This window comes from Leptidea sinapis, chromosome 39 (genome assembly GCF_905404315.1).
Source record: "Leptidea sinapis chromosome 39, ilLepSina1.1, whole genome shotgun sequence".
In the NCBI taxonomy this organism is placed as follows: Eukaryota; Metazoa; Arthropoda; class Insecta; order Lepidoptera; family Pieridae; genus Leptidea; species Leptidea sinapis.
Window position 1 is genome coordinate 6469987 of NC_066303.1, and position 20775 is coordinate 6490761.

At 35.2% G+C, this 20775-nt stretch overlaps 1 protein-coding gene across 1 annotated transcript; it reads right to left on the reverse strand.

The window, feature by feature from the left end:
• Window positions 1–5572: 5572 nt before the first annotated feature.
• LOC126976027 (ras-related protein Rab-18-B) lies at window positions 5573–19868 on the reverse strand. The gene is made up of 5 exons (XM_050824174.1): window positions 19564–19868; window positions 17291–17458; window positions 14927–15068; window positions 13731–13853; window positions 5573–7763 (listed from the first exon to the last, which is right to left on the reverse strand). The coding sequence occupies exons 1-5, from the start codon at window positions 19623–19625 to the stop codon at window positions 7647–7649; spliced, it is 612 nt and encodes a 203-aa protein (XP_050680131.1). The 5' UTR covers window positions 19626–19868; the 3' UTR covers window positions 5573–7646.
• Window positions 19869–20775: the final 907 nt, after the last annotated feature.

Sequence of the window (20775 nt, forward strand, 5' to 3'; positions counted from 1 at the left end):
GAGCTCTTAAGTCTTATTTAACTCATTAGTTGTCGCTTCTAAGCATACGAGTATTACATTTGGAATATCTTTTTCTAACCTTAAAATTCCTTTCTTTAAAATCACTTTGTCCTAAAGAACTAAATATTCCTGTACTGCAGTGACTACAGCTTCATTATCTTCAAATCCTTTTCAAAAATGCTGTAATTTTTGGAAAATATATGATTCACTGGGGGCTATGTCAGTTGAATATATAGGATGCTTAAGAGACCGCCCTGAAAAAAATACTGTTTTCGGTAATGTTCTTCCGTGATTCTGAAAATATTGTCGCGTAGCAACGCTTCAACGTATATGACGAGAGTTGTCAAACTTCTAGTAAAAAAAAATTAAGGAGGAACAGAATCATTTTGAAAATAGAACAGACCTGGGGTTAATAATCCTACGTGTGACTGGCCTACGGCAGTTCTAGTTCAGACTCGAAAGTGAAAAGGAAAAGAAGGAAGAGAAGAAGTATGAAATTTTTCCAATCCCTGACCCATTCTCGGGAGAGTATGTAACATAACATTATGGCTTAATTTTGAATAATTTTATGTAGCATATTCGAAGTCCAGCGGGAGGCTCCTTTGCACAGGATGCCGGTTAGATTATGGGTACCACAACGGCGCCTATTTCTGCCGTGAAGCAGTAATGTGTAAACATTTCTGTGTTTCGGTCAGAAGGGCGGCTCCCTTAGCTAGTGAAATTACTGGGCAAATGTGACTTAACATCTTATGTCTCAAGGTGACGCGTGCATTTGTAGTGCCGCTCAGAATTTTTGGGTTTTTCAAGAATCTTGAGCCGCACTATATTGTTATGGGCAGGGCGTATCAATTACCATCAGATGAATTTCCTGCTCATCTCGACCCTTATTTTCATAAAAATAAAGAAAAAAGTTAGCATCTCTAATTGTAGCCATAGGACCTGAACCGCAGCATTATATTGATGAAAAAAATAATTTTTGTTAGTTTACTTCGCTGTATGTAAGCCGACGCCGTTTGCGTCGCAAATTTTGATCCGCAGTTTTTTTCTGCATATAGTGCCAGTAACAGCTCCATGATCGACATATTCTATCTTGACCACTCCTTTACTAAATTAAATGTCTTACGGGTGGAATGATGGTCCCCTTCAGTAATTTTGTCACAAGAAAAAACATCATAGTTGCGTATTCAACCTATGATTGAAGGGCCGATATATCGGACTGAGATTGAAATACACTACAGATCAAAACCTCTTTTATACTAGTAGCTTTAAAGGCTTTTAAGCGAATTTCACAACCGCCCGAACCTCGGACCAACTGGGTGTTGGGTGGAAGAAGAGAAGAGAGAAATATATACTTAGTAGTTAATTGTACGATATTAGTTTGCAAGTATATTTTTTTATGAAATAAAATAAGCCCGCTTAGTTTGTTGCGCTCGTTCTTTTCAGGTCTGAGGTATATTTTTTGAATGGGTGGTAGTTTTTGACTTTCAATAATTACATCCTGTTTTGAATAAAAATATTTGAATTTGATGATTAATGAGTTAATATAATTAAATAACCGGTCGGAATTTAGGCTTGACAAGGAATTAGTTCTAATAAGGAATTCGCGGTCCTAAAATCCTATTTTGGATAAAATATTTAAATTTGAATTTGTGTGACTTTTTGTAATTCTCATTAGCTGGCAATTTGGAGCTACAGATCATTACTAAAAAAATTTGTCCATAATTTTAGTCGTATTTTTGAAGCTCTATAATGTAGGTTCTTCTATTTTTTATTTTTTTATTTATTTCTTTTATTTTTCATGTAAAAAAATACTGCATTTTTTCCAAGAGATCGTTCTTTTAGCTATTTCTGTATCCTGACCTTTTTTTGGAAATTAAAAACTATTAATAAACATATTTTTGATACTAATGTTTAATGTAGGTAGTTGTTAAAATTTTTATTCAGGAAAGGAAACTTGTTTTTCCAGACTACAGATACAGGCAGTAATGGGTAAACATATCACGCAGTTATAAGATGTTTAAAACACTAATGAATGAACGAATGAATGATTTTCGACTTGGCTATGTTCAGTTTACCTATCTTTCCCCGATACCAAAGTATTCAATTCGGCCGACTTAAATAAATCACAACACGATTACCATTTGTCAATGCCCTCTGCAGCATCTTGAGCGATGGTAACTCATAGGACTCCTTAGTAGGGGTCATTCACAATGCCTATTTGTAGTGGACGTAGGATAAATTGTGGACGAATGACCCCATTAGTGGGCTCATATTTTGTTATAACGATACGTTAATGTGTTGCTACAGTAATGACCGAACGTTCTCGAATGTAAATGCTTGTTTTTATACACATAATATGCTTTACTTTTGTGGGACATAAAATTATGAGCCACTATTTAGTTTGTGCGGTTAATGTATCGATTTTCACAGATATTTATTCTCAGGTTAATTAACATTTTTATTTGCGTTAAATGCGCGAGATTTTCTAGAGTTAGAACCACCATTTTCAAATTTAATGGCAGTGAAATGCACCAATAAAGTTTAATGAACCTGGGAACATTATTTTCCAAATATATATGTAAACTAGATTAACATAGTATATATTAGGATATAGTACCTAAAGATGTTAGATATATAAATAAATTGTGTCGTGGCAACATTTAACCGTTCAAAAATGAAGACGACAAAGAGCCTGTGTAACTTTTTTTATAGCAGTAAGGGAGGAGACGAGCAGGACGTTCAGCTGATGGTGATTGCTACGCCCTGCCTATAACAATGCAGGGCCGCTCGGGATTTTTGAAAAACGCAATAATTCTAAACGGCACATTGTGCTAGTCACATTGAGACATAGGATGTGAAGTCTTATTTGCCCAATAATTCCACTAGCTACGGCGCCCTTAAGACCGAAACACAGTAATGCTTACACATTACTGCTTCACGGCAGAAATAGGTGCCGTTGTGGTACCCATAATCTAGCCTGCATCCTATAATCTAAAGGTTCCTTTGCACAGGATTTTTCAAGAATCCTGAGCGGCACTGCATTGTAATGGGCAAGGCGTATCAATTACCATCAGCTGAACGTCTTCATCGTCTCGTCCCTTATTTTCATAAAATAAACTATTCATTAATCGGGATGACCGCGCTCCATTATCAAGGTGCGGTTTTAACTTTCTAAATTATGTCATTTATTTTAAGAATTCTTTTGATGTATTTTGTACATTTTCTGGGATCCTTTTGTATACCCCGTGAATAAAAAACTTACGTATTTACTCGACTTATAAGATAATCAATAAAGGGTTTTATTAACATTTACAAAAAAGAAACATATACATAATAGACGCAATAATAATCACGTCATACTAGTAATGTCTAGGACCAATAATTATGGACTGAAAACAATTACCTACCCATGAAGGTATTCAAATGATGTGTTCGTTACGATTCGTCTTCAAACGATTCGACACGTGTTTCGCCTCTACACGAGGCATCCTCACGCGATGTTGACTCGCCAAATAACGCCTCATTCAAAAATTTACCCATAAAGATGCTAAACTGCACAATGGACTATCTTCGGTTATAAATGATGCAGTCACTTTTCATTGAGTCAAGCTCTGTTTAGCCAAATGTATTACAGATGACACTAACCTTATCTAGTGCATACACTTATAGTTAGTTTTATACCTCTCTATATCAAACAGACGATTCATAGATTATCTAATATATAAAATTCTCATGTCGCGGTGTTTGTAGTTAAACTCCTTCGAAAAACACAAAAAACTTTCTGTGTGTCTTCAGGTGGATTCGAGAGTGGTGTAGATTCACAATTGAACTACCTCCTTAACGGCTGGACCAATTTTGATGATTTTATTGTGTGTTCCAGTGAATTTGAGATTGGTTTAGATCGTCAACTCCGTCCATATAATATAATTCTCCTGCTCATGTGTATGTTAATGAAGTCCTCCAAACGGCTACACCGATTTTTCAAATTTAAGACGTGTATACGTACGTACAACGCCTGTCGTGTCCACTAGTTATTTATAAATATTGGTCTTATAATTTGTGGTGTTTTTAAAAAGATAACCCTCACTTCTAGGATTAATACACAAATAAAATTTGAAGCCACAACCTGAGAGTTGAACAAAGCATACAAGATTTTATGACAATATGTCACTCGAACGGTTAGCTCAGTTGGAAGAGCACTCGCACGGAACGCGAGAGGACGTGAGTTCGATCCCGCGTCGTTCATAAAGTTTTGTTTTCTTTTATTTGTGTATTGTTCTCATGTGACAGTTTGTTTTGATGACAATATATGATCTTTAAACCTTAATCAATAAAGGGTTTATCCATATTATTAAAGTGAAACTTTTATAACATCCCCTCAAACTTCTTCGTCTGTGTTGCATGTCACGTGACGGTTGGGCGGCGAATATGGTTCGCAGCAGCCGACCGTGTAGTGTACAGACTATTACTCATTTGTGCCAGTGCTCCACGCTATTTTGTTTGTTTTTGTCAGTGTTTAATGTAAATTTTGTTTGTCATATTTAATGTAACTGTTGTTTGTCACTGTTTAATGTAAATGTTGTTATATATTAAAGTGAAACTTTTATTTGCTTTTGGTTAACTACGACACAGGTAGTGAGTCCAAAAAACTGATTAACGAGGAAACAGCAAAGAATATGTAGATATGGAATAATGGATCATTATTCCAAAACATTTTAGTTAAATGTCTATAGTGTGAAAAAAAGTTTCACTTTTACCGTAGTTTCATAAAACCACACAATCCTTTATTTTATATATAAACAGTACACCACGTAGTCTGGCAGTACACCAGCGTTATTTTAAGTTGGAGTATGCATAGTCTATAAGAACCTTGGTGCTCCGATCTGCCAAAATGCTAGGAAAGGGAACCTGGGGCAGCTTTATTAGAAGCTCTTTGTGGCATTCTGGTTCAAAGACTTTCGCTATGTTCAGACTAACCGCTCACACCTCTCGACCACTTTGAGAGACCTTACTGGCAATAGATGATGAGCTGGTGCTCTAGGTATCCCAAGGTTGATAATCGACTCCAGAAATTGTGAGAAAGGAATCTGCCCATATCATATATCTTTGAGAATCTGTCATATTAGTTGTAGAAGTTACGAAACGCAAGCATTTAGCAGTAGGAGGCTCCTTTGCACAGGATGCCGGCTAGATTATGGGACCGCAACGGCGCTTCTGTTTGCCGTGAATCAGTAATGTGAAAGCGTTATTATTTCGGTCTAAAGGGCCCCGTACCTAGTGAAATTACTGGGCAAATGAGACTTAACATCTTATGTCTCAAGATGACGAGCGCAATTGTAATGGCGCTCATAATTTTTGGGTTTTTCAAGAATCCCGAGCAGCACTGAATTGTAATGGGCAGGGCGTATCAATTTAACATCAGCTGATCGTCCTGCTAGTCTCTTTCCTTATTGTCATAAAAATATTCAATTGAGTAGAACTGAATTAATATTTGATCAAATAGTTTAAGTTACTGGTACCCCTAATACTAATAGGGTAAGTTAAATAAATATGTTGAAAATAAAATACATAATCCCTATTGCGATACAATTTAATTACAATATATTTACATACACATTACACAGGCATATAAAATATCACAATAATTACAGGTAAGCTTAATAAGTTTTATACACACACCATTTAAGCCGGGATTACACCAATTCATCGTGTTAACAATAATTATAATAATTTAGTGAGATAAATAAAATTGTTTTCTATTCCGTTTTATTTACAGCCATTTGAACTACGCAGTTAAAATTTGATGTGTGCGTCAAACTTGTACTTTTTAGGTGACCACTTTCACAATACCGTAGGTAATAGAACAGTACTTAACTTCATAATAGAGCGCCAGAATCGACGCACGCACACATATACACATTTAACACAGCCGCTAAGCAATCTTGGGGGCGGGAGACACAGATAAGACGTAAGACCAGTAACCCTTTTCTCGTAACAAAAGAGATTAGGATCGAAGCGACCTTATGTCAAAAAACCAATTTTCATATTCTTGTAACACCAATTGATGGTGAAGTTCCGATTGTGATGAAGTTACGTTCCGATTTAGGGAAATCGTATGATGCGTATACTCGTAACAAGATCTAAAATGTCAATTGTTGGGTGATCCAAGGGAGATCGATACGTTTTCTGCAAAATATTGACGTTTTAGTTGACAATTTAAAGCATCACACATTAAAGCATAGGTAATTAGTAGTAGACGAAATATTTCAGATTTGGTACACCAAATATCGTTAACGCACGTCTCCGCTTCAGTTAACGTTCGCGGGAAATGATAGGAGAATACGAATCTAGAGCGAAACGTGGACAGGATCAAAAATTAGCGTCAACGATTTTGAAATTACATGAGTAGCACCGTAGGACGCGTCTCAGACGCCGTTCCCCTTCAGTAAACTTTCATACAAAATGTATAGAAGCGTCGTGACACCAAGTTAACAGTAAAGACAGGGCGCGAGCGAGACGCGGACACGACGGTTCTACGACTGCACCCTATATAAATATACAGAAAAGGCGAGGCGCCGACTAAACGCGGCATAAAGGTGTGCGCGGGCGGTAGTTTGTATTTTGATTTTGGAACACGGGGCACCCGCGCGCTCGCAGTTGCACTTACACTGGCGTCTAGGTTAGACGTGTTTTTTACAATTATTATTGAAATTTTTATCAAATTATTTATTATTTTAAAAAATCTATGTTCTTCATTGCTGCGCCATACCGGATGTAACCAATAACGTCTAACCCTTTGAATGTTAGCAAGTTGAACCAAAGCCAGAACATTCTCGTCTTCTGAAGGAGACATGTTGTGTTCCCAAAAGCAGACACTTAAATGCAAAGAAACGCAGTCTAGATAGACGCGAAGACAAGCCAGATGCATCCTATCCGCACCCTGTCTCTTTCATATACTTTAACAGCGACTCGTCTAAAGGCTAGGGCAAACCAACGCATACAGCTCGCGTCAACGATGGCGATCAGTTTTTGCTTACGAACTTGTAGCGACGTGTCCACATCGAGGCGTCCTCTGTTTGGACGCTGCACGCAGCTATTTTTGTTGAGAAAATGGATACGGAAGGAATTATAAATGAGGTTCACAAATACCCATTGTTATACGATACTTCTCAATCTAATTATAGGAATACTAAAAAAAAGGACCAGGTGTGGGACGAAATAGGAAGAATCTTGTGCCTCTTCATCTTCAATGAGAGCAGACAGAAGTAGAACTTCTTCAATTTCACTATCTGTATCAGAGAACATTGTAGTTAAATGACGTGGCTCCAGCCTGGTGAACGCACGAACAAACGCGACAGTGTACACAACTTTTGCACGCGCTGTAATCGCCACCGCGGACGCGAATTGAACGCGTTGGTTTGTTTTAGCCTTAAGACCTGTCTGCGACGCGTCCTAGTCTTAAGTGTTCTTTTCTGTGTGTCCCGCCCCTTTGAAAGACAAAGCTATTGAGTGCCACGCCGTACGTACTTTGTGTACGTGGCAACCCTAGCGCTCCACCCAGACGTATATAGGTAGGTATAAATTTCAAGGGGACCGCTGAGTTACGCTACTGTTCCATTAGCTGTATTGTGGGGTAAAAGGTTGAACTATATAGAACAGGTGTAGTCATAACAAGAAGATTGCTCCTGTTGTCTTCGATCCTCGTTCGATATCCGAATGTTCGATGACGGACTCGACTCCCAGAGGCCAGGCGTTTCTATAATCTGTATTGAAGAAGAACAACAATTAATCCACATGATTTTTAAATTAAATAAATAACTATTTAACAACTAAGGATTGATGTCAACAATAAGATGGTGTATGACTTAGATTAAGGATTGGTTTCCGCTGCGCTCCAACTAGATAGCGCACTACCTGAGAACAATAGCTTTTTTATTATTAACTAATAGATGTGTGGCATTTTGACACTAACTGGCATCTTTCAAATTTTGTAACATGCGCTTCGTGTTATTTTACATAGAAATTAATAAGATACAAAATAAGTACTGATGATATGTGATCCCAGTGTCTTTCTTATTTCTTGTATTTTTACAAAACTTTACTACTCAACCCGGCATTTTAGTTTCAATTATTAGCAAAGTTTAACAGAACATGTGGCACGTCAACGTCACACATTGATCGAGACTGGCTCGAGTACGCCTACTTGGGTATAGTATTAGTTGCCGCACTTTGCGACTACGTCTGCGAATCTAGTTGGAGCGCAGCGGAGACCAATCCTTAATCTGAGATGTATGACACGAAAACAAAGTTATGGAAGCAGCAGAAATACTTTGCCTGCACCTAGTTTGTGTTCGACATGTCAGCTGTCACGCAAAGTTTGAATAAAATCCTGTTGTTTTTGCGTTTTGCTTGCACATACCCACAAACGAATACAAACGAAAAAATAAAGGCCAAAGTTCTATAAATTGCTCTTTTGCATGCGGTATTGTTTGAAGGACAGACGGTACTCTTTAAAAACTATTCAATGTACTACAGATATTATATGTTACAATTTTATTATAATAATTATGATTATCCATACTGTTGTAAGTTGTTAGAAAGGCGACGAAAATGGTTGGGTTTATTAAACGTACTTCCAAAGATTTTAAACAGATTAATTTTATCATGTGTTTATACAATGCATTTGTTCGGTCGCATTTGGAATATGCTTGTGTGATTTGGGACCCCTTTTACAAAATTCATGTTGATAGGTTGGAAAAAATTCAAAGGGGTTTTACTCGATTTCTGGTATACAAAGACACAAAACATAGCGGTTCATGTTTATCATACAGCCAGAGGCTAAATATTATTAAAATAAAATCTCTCGAAAATCGTGGTCGTATTCAAGATTTGCTATTTTTATTTAAATTATGTAATGGTATTGTTAGTGCTCCAGATATATTACAACAAATTGATTTCAATATACCCCGCCCCGGTGCAAGGCTTATTAATCGTGAATTCTTTCATCTTGCTATTCCGAGAACTAATATTGGTCTTCACTCTCCACTGCAGCGCTCTATGAGATCATTTAATGAGCTCCTTAATAATAATTTTGACTCCATGGATATGTTTGGGATGTCGGTGCTACAATTTAAAAGACTTTGCAACAGTGTTATTTATAATAGTTTTTAATTATAAATATGGTTTGTTTATTTTACTCATATTCAACATAAGAAATAATTTGTATTTTTAACATTTATTAATCTTTAAAGTACTTTGCGTTTTTGAACTAAAATTATCTTTAATAATACAACAGAGCTGTACATACCTGTAAGAAAGATATTCTGTTCATAATGTTTGTTTTATATTTTTCTTATTTTTGTTTAGTTTAGAATAGCTTGTTGGTGTGTCTATAATAAATAAATAAATACTCATTTTCCCTCATTTCCCCCTGCAAGCGCACTATTATACATATATTGATTCGTATCGACGTAACTCGCGCTGAACGCAGGTGGTGTGATCGCTACTAAACCTGTTACCTTCCGGCCGCCGGTATATACGCATGTGCATTAGTGGATCGCACCTTCTTTAATCAGTCCTTTTGTTAAATCACCCGCAACCTACAGTCAACTCAAAATTCTTCAACATCATCTGGGGATCATCGAACCGGATCACTCAAATGGTATATAAGTATATATAAGCTTTGTGGACTGCGACTCCACTTACCGTGCGCACACTGCGTTATGCTCATGAAAATTTAATTAGTACTAAAAAGTTAAGGAAGCAAAATATTTCACATATTGATACAATGTCACATACTTAATATGTTAGTTAATAATAGATACAGCCCATTTGCTGCTAGCCACCCTTGCCATCGCCTCGAATTATATTTCGACGCGGTTCGAAATGGCCTACTTCCCATCCTATTTGAGTAATATACTATTTTTGCCGCATGGAATAAAAGTAGTTGACATTTTAATATTCAAAAAGATAACACGACAACCTTTTACTCATTCTTTGCATTTAATATTCAGTCTATAAAAAAGGTGCGTTAGAGCTATATTAAACAGAGCGGCAATTCATTAAAATAAAAATGCATGCTCTAAAATGATTCTTTTGTTTTATGAAAACTAATGTGAGTCATATCAGATCACTGCACAACAACGAACCGACAGGAATGGTTATTATTCAAACAGAATTCTTTTATATGTAGTGGGAAAATGTAATGTAATGTAAATGTAGTGGGGGTACTCTGAAAAGCGTGTTGTTACCAAAGCGATACAAAGCCCAGAAAAATCCACAGGACCTGACCTCATCAGTAATTAATTAAGATATGTTATTAGCTGCAAATCACTATCTTATCTATCCTCGCATCTGGAGAGACACCCACGCAATGGTATGAATCTAATATTATTTTATTATATAAAAAAGGCGACCCGAAAGATATTGGGAAATATAGACCTATAAGTCTGCTGTCGAGTGCATATAAGCTATTTTCTACAATCCTGACCAAAAAAAATAGCTCTACCTTAGAAACAAGACAACCCGCCGAGCAGGCAGGATTCAGGAAAAGCTTCTCTACCATCGACCATATTCATACACTCGAACTCCTCATCGAGAAATATCAAGAGAGAAGTAGACCATTGTACTTGGCATTTATTGATTACTGAAAAGCATTCGATTCGGTGTCACACAACTATATCTAGGAAACTCTAGCAACGCAGAACGTGGAAAACGAATTTATAAGAGTAATCAAAAGCATATACAGGAAGAGCAAAAGCAGAATTAAATTAGAAACAGCCGGTCCTTGGTTTCCTATAAAGAGAGGCGTAAGACAGGGGGATCCATTGTCACCTATACTATTTATAGCCACATTAGAATCGATAATAAGTAAGCTTGACTGGAATAAACGTGGTATAAAAATAAAAACTAAGTATTTAAGCCACCTCCGTTTTGCCGACGACTTGGTGCTGATATCAGAGAAAGGAAAAGAACTACAGTACATGATAGAGTCACTAAACCAAGCTAGCAAACTCGCCGGACTAGAAATGAACCTCTCTAAAACTATGGTAATGACCAACAGCGCCAAAGTACAAATATACGTCGATAACGAGCCTCTCCATTATACCGAGAAATACATTTACCTAGGCAAGCAAATAAGCTTCGACAGATCAAACAACTACCAGGAGATTGAGCGCAGAGCTCAGTTAACATGGAACAAATACTGGAGCTTAAAGGAAATATTTAATAGCAACATGCCAATCCAACTAAAGACTAAGGTTATGAATTCTTGCCTTATTCCTTGTCTGACCTATGCTTGTCAGACATGGAAATTTAACAAAAATGTCATAAATAAAATAACAACGTGCCAACGGGGAATGGAGCGGAGTATGTTAAATATAAACAGAATAAACAAAATAAGGCATACAAAAATACGCAACACCACAAAAGCAATAGATGGTCTAGCAGAAGCTCGTGCATTAAAATGGAAGTGGGCAGGACACATAGCACGCCTGCAAGATCAGAGGTGGACAAAAAGAGCGACAGAATGGAGGGGGCCAGTGGGCAAAAGAAAGAAAGGGACATCTTGCAACAGATGGGAGGACGAAATTAAACACACAGCAGGTCCAAACTGGATACAAATAGCGCAATCCAGAGAAAACTGGCTCAATTTGGAGGAAGCCTTTACCTGCAGAGGGGTTCTTGCAGAATAAAATGCATAAAAATTAATTCCTTTTTATAAAACTAACATAATAATTAAATTAACTAACTACTTAATCTTTTTCTAATTGATACTAACAAAACTAATCGACTTTGTAAATAGCATTTCTGTAAGAAATAAAAGGCTTTTTTATTTTTATTTATTTATTTATTAGCTGCAAAAACTCCTCCGTATCTAAACTACCACTTACTACCAGTGGGAGGCTTTTTTGCGGATGCCGGCTAGATTATGGGTACCACAACGGCGCCTATTTCTGCCGTGAAGCAGTAATATGTAAGCATTGTATTACTGGACAAATGAGACATCATATGTCTCACGGTGACGAGCGCAATTGTAGGGCCGCTCAGAATTTTTGGGTATTTCAAGCATCCTGAACGGCACTGCATTGTAATGGGCAGGCGTATCAATTTCTTCAGTTCCTTAGTGTCATTAAACATATATATCTATACTTCTCAGCAATAGCCAATCTCAACGATAAGACTGCTACATAAAACATGTGATAAGAAAGAAATAAATAATAACAGTCCTATCAGCTTAATGTATAAACAATATACAGAGTATTCGCAAAGGTTATCCTTCGTCTAATAACCAGAGCAAACCGGATTCACAGAAGGAATCTCAACAATGAATCATATAGGTACTTACAGTATTTTCTACTGCTGTTTTAAAGATTATAACAATGCATTTCACTCGATTGATCATGAAAGCATGCGGCAGAATTTTAAACACATTTCAAACAGTTTTAATGGAGATGTGCGGTCTAGACATAATATATAATCGGAAAAAAAAACACAATATCGTAGTTTTCGCTGCAATCAACCATCTCCAAAACATGCATTAACCTGGAAAGACATGGACCAGGATAGCGCAAAATAGACAAGAGTGGAGTCTCCACCAATAATGAAACACTCCAGACAGTTGTCGATGTCAACTCCTAAGATTCAATTAAATAATAAAGTACCCGTGCACCAAAATGAAATTATTACATGAGGAAAGAAATTTTAGATGGCTCGGCCATGGACGTCCACAATACGATAGGTTGAGTTGCAGGCGTTTGTAGTGAGGATTTGATATTATGATTAATCACCTAAAGATTTAATTAATGACCTAAAGCAATTCGGGAATAGGCGAGCTCGGAGATGGTTCCACAAGGTGGCTGTGCGAAGCATTTTACTTCTCGGTACAAGGTACTCAATTAATCAAATAAAATACTTATTCATGTAGGTCAAAAAAAATACGCTTATGAATGTCAGAGCAAAAATTTACAGCTTCAACATTTGATCAATAATTAAACCTACCTACAATCTATGCAAAGTGATGCAACAAATACTCAAAGGTTTTAACATACTTAATAAGGAAAAAAATGCAAGTAAATCATAAAACACTTCAAGGGTAAGTTAAGTTAAGAGTACTGCGAATGCATCAACTAACACACACTGTACTTAAATAAAAGTATTATTTAAAGAAATCCATTACAAAAAACCATTTAAAGAAATCCAACATCAAATTTAACAATAAAAGCAGGGTTGACAAGATTATCCAACCACCAGAAGTAGTTCACGAGCATGACGCATGGACCAACCATTGCTTCTGTCGACCATATATTTATCCGCCTCATGATATCGATGCCAAGTTTGGCGATACTACAAAAACTTGTTACTTGGAAAATACTATCATCTCCAAACCCTACGATATTTAAAGCCAGTCTTTCGCCGGAAAAAAGCATAAAAATGTGTGAATCTCATAACAAATAAAAATAAACTGCATCATGTATGCTTAATCGGGGTTGCGTTCGGGCAACATGGAGTCTCATCAGAGGTCATCACTGCTGTCTTTGGATATACTTATGTGAGAGTCTTGTTATTTGAAAAGCCACATTCATATTTTCAAACAAAATATGATTTCATTATAGTAACTTATACAATATTTTTGTCAATGTATTGATAGTATTCTTAAATAGTAACCATAATATTTATTAAGGTAATGAATATATACAACATCAGGTATTGGCATCTAGGGGACTACATACCTTCTGCACTAGTTCTTCGAAAGCCAAATTGATGCCTTCTTGTGTTTTTGCACTGCTTTCTATAAACAGCATTCTGTGCTTCTGGGCAAATGCTTGGCCAGCTTCTCTTGACACCATGCGCGGCTAAATTCAAATAAACATCGCTTGAAACTCAATCATAATAATGGGAAATAATGATAATGTGCTGAAATATCTTGATAAAATGATTTCAATTGACAATCATGAAAATATTGGAATAAAAATTGACGTTGTGGTTTATAAAACTTTACATCTCTTTGTCGAGTCTGGTTGTAGACATGTCGAATTTGTCTAAATTCGTAATTTGTTTGAAGAGTTGTACATATATTAAGGGCAAAGATAGAAACGCTCATTGAGTGAAAAATAGCTCACAATGCGTTAGAGTAATCACAGATTTTTTATAATAATAATATTCCTTTTTTTCATGCCAATTTCGTCCCATAGTTAACATGAATTCCTTATTCTATTTAAAATAAACTTAAAAACAAGTAAACCATCTTTGTAAAGGGGTGTGGTGTCGAAAATATAAAAATTCATAATATTTATTACAAGTCCAATTTATTTTTTGTTGTTCTCCATGTGATAAGATTAAACATCATAAAGATATCCATCGTTTATATATAGGGCTCCTAATATCGTCAGATAAAGCCGCGAGGATTTTATTATTTGAGCTGCGCAATCGACGTACGACGCGTTTATGAGTAAAAGTGACAAGACGAGTAAGAGGATAACACTCTGCCAATTAGAATGCAGTGTCTCTCATGATACCGCCACTTTGATACAAAAAATGTTAAGTTCTATTAGCGTTATAATTTCATCAGCTACAGCGACCCTCAAATCAAAACACATAATCTCAATACTGAGATTATGTGCTACATATACATGTAGCAGAAAATGGCGCTGCTGTGGTTCTCACCTAGTTGGCATCGTGTGCAAAAACCCTCCCACTGGTATATTACATCAGGATAGCGAAATTTGTGTTGCGGCTGTCATGCAAAGTATTGTGGAAATAAAGACGGGGTGGGTGTTTGGAATCATATCAAAATATGACACAGTGATATGCTATCCAAAACTTTACTATTCACAAAACTTCTCAGTTGATACCTATTCTTCGGAATCTTGGACAGTTTAAATTTACTAACATAAGCATTCAATAATGGTAGTAGAAGACACAGTACCTTATCGATTTTATTTCCAACCACAAGGCATACAATATTCTTCTTAGTTGAATATACCTGCAACTCTTCCACCCATTCATTAAGCTTCGCCAGTGTTTTTGGCTCTGACGCATCATAAACTAATATTGCCCCATGTGCATCCCTAGTAAATAACATTCAAAATTATTATAAAATTTGCTTAATTAACTTCATTCATGCATTAATCAAATTTCCAATTTGGTATTATGCATCAAATTGATTTTTTTAAATACAACCCTATATTACAGTATTTGTAATAAAATTATCATCATTTTGAAGCAAGATTTATTAATAAATGACTAGTAATATGATGATCCCAATAGAAAAAAAATGTCCATTTAACTTTTGCATATTTTACTTTGATTTGAAGTTTTCCTATTCCTATTTGGATGCTCTAGTAGAAGTTATACACATTACATAGGGTATGTTGTAAATAGGAACAAAGACAAAAGTACCAAGATTTTAAGAGAATTTAAATTCACACCTCTGCCTGCGGCCATTTTCAGCATTCCCCGCCCACACACCCATTTCATTCATGTTACCTGCGGGTTGCGGGCGGGGTGCGACAAACAACGAAAATTTTGTATTGTTAAATACTTAATCCATTATTATATCCACTTTTTCAGCGTCTCTCAACCGCAGATTCTGCTGGACGTGATCGCCACTGACTCCGATACATTTAGGGCAACGTTTCACGACACTTGTAACATCGTTGTGTCAGTATTAATCGTATCGAATACATATAACGATCCGAGCTCTATTTTCCTCCTCAGTGTCACAATTTTTTCGGAACACGTATTCTTTCACTTGTCTCCAAAGGTTAAAGTAGCGCGGCATGAGGTCGGAGACCGCGGCCACACCAACTCGCCGGATCCTTCTAGTGCCTACTACAATTGGAGATACTTTCGAACGGCGCCCAAAAATTATACGGGGACGCTGCCCGTAGTACTGTCGCATGTGCAGACGCGTTGCGTCGTAGGTACAATCATTGCGCCCTAGACACATGAGCATGTAAAAATACTCTTCATTCGAGTACACGACGCACAAAATCCGATCCATTCGCGAGCTGCCGCGGGTTGAGTGTAAATGTTGTAAAGCAATAATTCTAATTTATGCGATGCGGACAAGGTCAAGGTGCGAGGCGAGTTGCCCTGTCTTTTTCGTTTGAGTCGCCTCAGCTGACGTTAGCTCTACGCCATTGGATCGAGAGTTCAGGGAGATGACCTTAGCTTCAGTGGTTCTCAAGATTTTTGAAACCATTTAAAATTAAATGTTCTTTTTACTGTAGCATTAAGTAAGGGGTTTTGATTTATTAATTTATTTTTAGTGGTGTCTCCACATTCTACTTCACATCCGAGTCAATTATCGGATAGGGTTTCTTAGCACAGTGTATATATTTTATAAAACAATTAATTAATAATGGATATAAGGAATAATAATCAGTCATTTTCGGTAAATTAAAAATAAAATGTATTACTGAATATTTACTAGCACTTCCTAGAATATTTCTTAAAGACCCCAAAAATAATGTTATCAGATTTGTGAAGCTAACAAGTTTACATTTCTGATATGCAGTCCTAAGACTGGGTTCTTTATATTTATTTATTTAATATCTACAATTAGCATCAGCACCATTAACAACATTGTGTCTTACTGTAATTTTAGGTAGCAATAAGTAGTTCTATATTTTCTATTAGAACATTTTAATAACTTGTTGTAACCACGGAGTAAAATAAGAAGGAGTCCGTGTCACATTACATAACAGTGAAGCACCAAAACAAGCCGGTAAACGTGTAAATACACGCACCACGCATACACTAATACAAGCTGATCGGCCGCCATTATGAGATTTGCCATCGTCTGTGACAGATCAGTTTGTGTCGCAATAAAATATTTAAAAATGCCGTCGTGCGTTGTGAAAAAGTGGAAAAACAAGACTATAAAAGTATTTGTGGATATATGATTATTTAAGGGAGCAAAAATTGTGTATCTGGTATACCCTGTAACCGCACACACACTAGCATAAAGGAGCTTCACTTGCTAATATCACGGCTCGGAGTCCTTCTTTTTTTACTAGTCCGTGGTTGTAACCAAAAGGTTATTAAACGCAAGTTGGTTGGTGATGTTTTTGAGTCTCTGGTTATAACTAGTGCCATATATACACCTTTTCACTACTGCTGCAATTGTTGGTATAGACAGTATGTATGACAGCGGGTATTAATATTTATAATATATATTATCACTATTGGAAGACACCCAATATCCTTTTGAAATGCAGTTTTGTATTTATGTATTAAAAACAAATAAAAGAATTTAATTTTTTAAGGGGAATCACAAGAATCTCACCTGTAAAAACTATTTGTAAGTGTTCTGTAGCGCTCCTGCCCTGCTGTGTCCCAAATTCCGAGTTTCACTTTAACACCATTTACCTCCATGACTTTGCATTTGTAATCTACTCCAATAGTAGCTGGAAATGATGAATTGTAATCTCCTGTTGTGAATGCCAATATTATGCTAAAATGATAAAGCAATATTAGTAACAATCATAGTATGGATACTCCACATTAGAATATCTGCTTCTGAAGGGCTAAACTGATTTAATTCTTTTTCACATAAAGTCATCATCATCCTTAAACAGCAACCTGTGTGTTGCACCACAGTAACGAATAGACAAGTGAGAAATAAAAAAAAGTGGTTCTTTGTTAAATTGGATGTAGTACCTGAAAAACGTTCCAACCCACAAACATCACATTTTAAGGAATTAGTTTTTAAAGTATAAAAAATTTTAGTGTATTCCATACATGTGGGTTAAGCTACTTAGTCATGATGTCATTTAAAGAGTGACAGTAGGGCTGCCATATTTTGTGACTCCGTTAATATGAATCATGTGACCAGTTTTGTGTTCTTAACTCAATTCCGACATGATTGTGGTTCGGAACATTTTTCTGGAATTACCTCCAATTTATTGTTACATATTTTTCGAAAATATATCAAGAGGTTTAAACATCATTAATTAGAACATGTTATTAAAATATATATTCAATATACTACCAGGTTACATTATCTCTCGACCTGAAGTAGATGACATCACATTGTCAAATTGTTAAGGTGTGCAAAACATGCATCAGTAGGTATAATTATTATAAATAAACTACAATTAAATTTTTCTGTTTTATTGATTTATGTAAAGATGTTGTGTTATGATGCTGACAATAACTACAAATGATGAAAAGTCAATAAAAATAAATTGGTTTAAGTAAGTACAAAAAGTATTTATTTTTCTGACAAACTATTATAGAGATACGAACAGCAGAACTGTGAAAAATAAAATTCAAAAGGTGATATTGATAACTTCGAAAACAAAGCAGTGATAGCACTAAAATATGATGACATGTAACGATGATGAAGCTGAAAACCATACTTATTGACAAACCATATAGATGAATGGGTTTGTAACCCTGACTACTAAGCTAGAGGTCCCGGGATTGAATCCCGGTAGGTGCAATCATTCATATTATGATGAATATGAATGTTTGTCTCCGAGTCATGGATGTTTATATGTGTGTTTAAGTATGTATTAAATATTTTGATGTCTTGTACCCATAGTACAGGATATGCCTAGTTTGAGGCAAGATAATTTGTGTAAAAATGTGTCAATATAAAAAAAAAACAAAAAACAGGATGAGTGTGAGGGGGTGAAACGAGAATGGGAGTAGATTTCATGTTCCAGCGAGGTACAAAGATAATGTGACCATGTAATACATTCATTTTGACATTGTTTTTTTTTGATAACATTATTAGTAATTAAAACTAAACATGCTACTTCCATAAAACTGGTTGACAAAGATAGATAAAATTGTCAATCTGAAGATGAAGGTGACAGACCATTTTAAGTCAAGAACATGATGTATGGGATCTAACCCTATTGCGAAATGCACATGAACACAATGAAAACAATGGAAATGTCCAATTTTATGAGATCATATTAATGGCTTATATGATAAATATAAAAGTAATAATTATTGTTACTACTTCAATTACAAATAAATTTAACTGAAGACTTTCTAGATAAAATATGTGTAATGGTTTCTGAAAATCAATAAACTATAATCATCAATATATATATACTCAATTGATTAGATATATCAATTATTCGGTTGAGATATTTAACTCATTTGGGGGTTTAGATTATTTAAAATTATATTCCATGGTAGCAAAATTACTTAATGCAAATTAATTATTCCACAGTCCATAACATTAAGGTGTTACTTAGTTGTTAATTTTATTCGAAAGTGCAATGATTGAAGAGATCTTTTGTTAAAGACACAAAGCTATTTATTAACATGACGCAATTGATAGAGGTCACAGTAATCATCACATAAAAAGTATATACTTATTGTTTTAATTAGCAACTTAATGGCCATCAAAACTTTTAGAGCATAATAATCAAATCACTTAAATACGAAATCACATACTAAAACTTGAAAACCTGTAATATTTTCATAAGTATTATTATTTATTCATAGTATATAGAATGAGTCATCCAACTATTTAGGAAATATACATTTCCCACATATTTTTAGTCTTGTCTAAGGAAAAGAATAACTACAAGATGTCACCTGGATTTTCCCACACCGCTTTCACCTATAACTAGGATTTTTAATGTTGTAACGTAATCCATTGTAATATGATAACAACAAAAATAGTTCAATTTATTATTGTGTATTCACGAGTCCTTCACAAGTAACCACAATCCTTCACACTTAACAACACTATTTTCAGGAAGTAGTGACATGCAGTAAATTATATATCTGGCTTAATCACTGTTTTCGTAATTTCCGGATTACAAATAATAATAAAATTGAAATAATTCAAATTGGAAAATCACAAATTGCGATTTACAAACAAAATAAATGATATGGTTTGACGTTTACGTCATAACAATAAAATCACTTTCGACATTGACATTTAGTTGCACGTTGAATCGGATGGATGGCTAAATTATTGTGGTGTACCTTCAACACATTACAAGTCATCAAATCTTTTTGCCATAAATAATTATAATTTATGGGAGCCTAGGAAGCAAATATGTAAATCAATTGTAGCAGATTAACATATTGTGTTATATACATATACACATAGTATATACATACCTACTCTAAATGAACACTTTGTTGTAATTTTTTTTTGATAAATAAAATATGTTTTATGACTTATAGGCACCAATTTTACGATTTATAAGCATTTAATTGTCTCCTTTCTTGTCTGTATCTTCTTTTAAAACTCAAGAATGGCATGTTCAAACTCGGTGAAAATTTGTGTTTCATTAGATTATGTGCCTGGCTAATGGATAAACTTTCAAATTAATATGATGACTTTATTGTGCCCGAATGATTTCACCCGCATTAAGTTTTTAATCATAAGGACCTTCAGGATATCATAAAATTCGAGATAAAATGTCCTTTCCTACCCAAAGTGTGTATGAAATTACGTGATTAGTTTTGAAGGAATTTTATTTACATTTATTTTTACGACTTACTCGTGTAAGGCATTACGTATTTCACGTTTGAGTATTTTTATTGCATCACTTTGCATAATTTATAAATATAAACAATTTAATTCATACATATAAGTAAATTGAAGTCCTATACGCTAAAATAACTATAAGTTGTTACGGTAAAATTACTTAATTAATTAATGAAATAACTAAATGCATATTATTTTTGAAATCAAATAGTTTTTATTAAAATGAAAACCAGACAATGTTTTGACAACGCTAAGTGTTTTTTCTTATTCTGACTTAGGTCAATAGAAGAAGACAGAGTGAGAAT